At 34.8% G+C, this 3,465-nt stretch overlaps 1 protein-coding gene across 2 annotated transcripts in view; it reads right to left on the bottom strand.

The window, feature by feature from the left end:
- Positions 1-589: 589 nt before the first annotated feature.
- The window catches only part of LOC107743103 (host cell factor 1-like), a 29,626-nt gene continuing 26,750 nt past the window's right edge, over positions 590-3,465 (bottom strand). For both annotated transcript variants that reach the window (XM_016556218.1, XM_016556219.1), the window contains exons 27-28: positions 1,597-1,660; positions 590-1,514 (exon numbers count right to left, since the gene is read on the bottom strand). In XM_016556218.1, the coding sequence (XP_016411704.1) occupies positions 1,475-1,514; positions 1,597-1,660 (104 nt within the window). In that variant the 3' untranslated portion in view covers positions 590-1,474. The remainder of the gene's footprint in view (positions 1,515-1,596; positions 1,661-3,465) is intronic.

Here is a 3,465-nt window from a genome sequence, read left to right as displayed (position 1 = left end):
TCTTTTACAATCATAAAATCTTCAAAAACATTCAGAAAATGTTTTAGGACGTGACAGGAGCAGCCAATGGGAATCTGTGGGAAGAAAACGATCAGTAGGCTGTTCCAGTTCAATAAATGACTTATATTCATGACTTATCTTATATTCATGTTTGAAAAGTTACATCAAAAACAGCTTTACCTTGTGCTTTCAACCCATCAAACTCACAGTGCGACCACAGCTGCAACAATGAGTATGTTTACATGGACATCAGTAATCTAATTATTTAGCCTACCTTATTCTGTATAAGACAATATTATTAAGGTGTTTACATGAGTTGCTTTTAGAATATTCCTTTCATGTTTCTGTTTACATAGATCGATTAATGGCACACGTCATTACGTTCCCACACGACGCCATTCAACATTCCCTCAGTGGCGGCTGGTCAATAGGGGGCGCTGGGGCACCGCCCCCCTCAAGATAGCCAGGGAAGAAGCCAACTTCAACGTGTTAAAATAAGTTAAATATATATTGCTAAATAATCATAATATTCAATAATAATTATTTAGTCATACTATTTGACTGGTAGTCATGTTAGCACCTATAAAAAAAAAAAAAAAAAAAAAAAATTCAAAAATAAACCACACACAAAGAACTCCTGTATCACCATTTACTATTTTGGGGATTTTCTCTCTCTTTATACAAGATCTAGTTGATGCAATGCACAAGTAGTATGCTTTTCATCTACATGGATCGAAGTCCTTTTAGTCTTCAGCGTTGCGGTCCTCAATTGACCCTCACAGCAAATGTATGAACACACAGTGATGCAAAACAGGCTACTGAACTCGAAGTGAATGAATAATTACGGATTCTCCAAACGAACCGAGTCTTTTCCCTCACAAGCATCACCAAGTGCTGTCCGTTTTCATTTGATTTCGATGCGTTTCCCCTGCTTCGTTTCGCCGTCCGCACTCCCTCCTCCATATCTCCGTCTCCTTTCAGCACGCGGTTGAAATATACAGACTTGCCCAAATAATGAAAACATCAACAAACTGAGAAGAGCAAAGTGATTTTTCTGTTATCTATTGCTTGTATTGAAATAAGCTTAAAAATAAATGAATATCAAGGGAGGAAAACAAAGAGTGAGTATCTTATAATACAGTTATAACTAGATTGAACACTGCTGTCGGAATCTCTTTACACAAAATTGTCAGGAAAAGCAAATGTATGTGCTTCGGAGGAGGAACATTTATGGTTTTTAAAAAAAATACTGTTGGAAATTAGGCGTCCATGGCACCAACATGTCCAGTGATGGGAGCGGATTTCTCAAAAACGGAAACGGAAAGGTTTTCCTATCGAGGTTTCCTATTTTTGGTTGCAGTTTCCTTCCGGATCATTGCAGAGGATGGAATGGGGTGAGAAGTGGAAGCAGGAGGTGGAGTTCAGTCATGGTTCAGCTCATAAACAGGGTGGGGTTAAGGGTCACGGTGAGCTCTCACTGGTCAGGTCTGGCCTTCTTTGGACCAGCGCCTTTCCTGAACGGGTAAAGCAACATATTAGGTTGGGTATACAGATCGGTACGGTTCATTTTGAAAGGTATAATGGCCACAAACTCACATATCAGGTGACGAGACCGGCCTCTTTGCTGCAGGTTTGGCCGCAGAGCCATCTTTACTGGTTTCTGCAAACATATTTGAATAAAATTAATAAAACAAAACCCATTCCATAGCTTAAAGATCTTTAAATACACCCGTTTCACATTTCCAGGGTTCTCAGAAGTCATTGTCATAGTTGGGTAAACTTAATGAATAGAAGCAACAAATATATTTTTTGCTTCATATTTGTTTCAATAGCAAAAATCCACAACAGCATTAGTATTAGCATAGTGTTATGGTTGTTTTTAAATGTATTGCCATATCAGCTTTATAGGCTATTACATGGCAGATACAAATTCAACATTTATTTTTATAATTTAAATTTAAAAACTTTTATATAAAAATTTTAAATAAAATGCACAAAAGTAACAAAATATAATAAAAAAAATACAATAAATTATAATAAGATAAAATGGTTAAATGGTTATATTTTTATAAAAATAAAAGAAAAACACTTTACAAAAATATAACTACATTTTGTATACACTTATAACTGTATAAAACTCTTTTATAAAATATTTTTAAATGTACCTGTAATGAAAAGCTTTTCATCTAGTCCTTCAAAGTTTGCCCTAATAAAAATCATTCTCTCGCAAAATTAAAATATGGCAGACCTAAATGTTTAAGTTTTATAAATGAACGTTTAAAACTGAATATATATATATATAAGGGCTGTGCGATTTGGAGGAAAATATCAAATTGCGATTTTTTTTTTGATAGATATTGCGATTGCGATTTGATTTGCGATTTTAAATTTGCAAAGTCAAGCTTCAGCTCAATATTGCCAATAATGTGCAGCACAGTATGGGTATCATTACCCTGCTGAAAAAAACAATAGAAACTATCACAGAAATTCTTATAGTTTCCATTAAACCATTACAAAATTCCTTTTTGTTTTGGGCATTATTCCAATAGGAATTACTGTTGTTCTATTGGTTGCCATCTGCCAGATTACATCCCACCAATAGAATCCATCAAATAGACACCATTATAGTTTACATTAAAACCAAACAAATTCCCATTATAACCCTGAAATCCATTACATTTTTTATTGTGTTTTGGGAGGGGTTCTATTGTTTGTTTCTTCATCAGGCAAGATTATAATGGTATAACTACTTTTACAGAATTAACTTAATTTCACAGAAAATATTTGTTTATTTTTTATAAATGAACTGTATTTCTTAAGTCAATTATTAAAGTATTACATTGATTTATTCATTTTAAGTATTTGGGATTTTAAGAGCAAGTGGAAAATGTGCTGAATGTTTTATTTCATCCAAGTGAAATTAGCAAGCAGTTAGACTGAATTTACATTCGTTTTAAACGCGGAGCCAGGCGCGAGTCGACACAGGTTGCGCGCGTGCGTCAAGCCTCATCCATACTGCCAGATGCGCTCGTGAAGACTTGCGGTGCGGAGCCGACGCGGTATTCGCGCCGCGTGGGGCAGAGAGGAGCGAGTATGAGAAGCATTCACAGACACAGGCTGTGTGTGCGCTCTTCTGAATTGGGAATAGCCAACATGCATTATAAACTTATTTCAAATTAATCTGTTGGGGAGATAAAATGTGTAAAATAACGTTCACGTACTAACAAAAACATCTAAGAATGTATCTTTTATTCTCCAGTAGAGATATGCCGGTATCAAATTTTCACGTTACGATTAATTGCTAATGCTTTCATCACGGTATGCGGTATAATCACGATATTGAAATTTAGTTTTAAAAAGTGCTGTCATAATACAGTATAACAGGTTTAATAACTTTTTTCTTATAACAAAAATAACTGAACATTTAAATGCAATAAAGCAATACAGAAAAATGTATAAAGTTAA

This window comes from Sinocyclocheilus rhinocerous, unplaced genomic scaffold, assembly GCF_001515625.1.
Source record: "Sinocyclocheilus rhinocerous isolate Xijiao unplaced genomic scaffold, SAMN03320098_v1.1 scaffold797, whole genome shotgun sequence".
Taxonomy (NCBI): domain Eukaryota; kingdom Metazoa; phylum Chordata; class Actinopteri; order Cypriniformes; family Cyprinidae; genus Sinocyclocheilus; species Sinocyclocheilus rhinocerous.
Note: the sequence above shows the minus strand (reverse complement) of the source record. Positions and strands in the feature narration are given on the sequence as shown.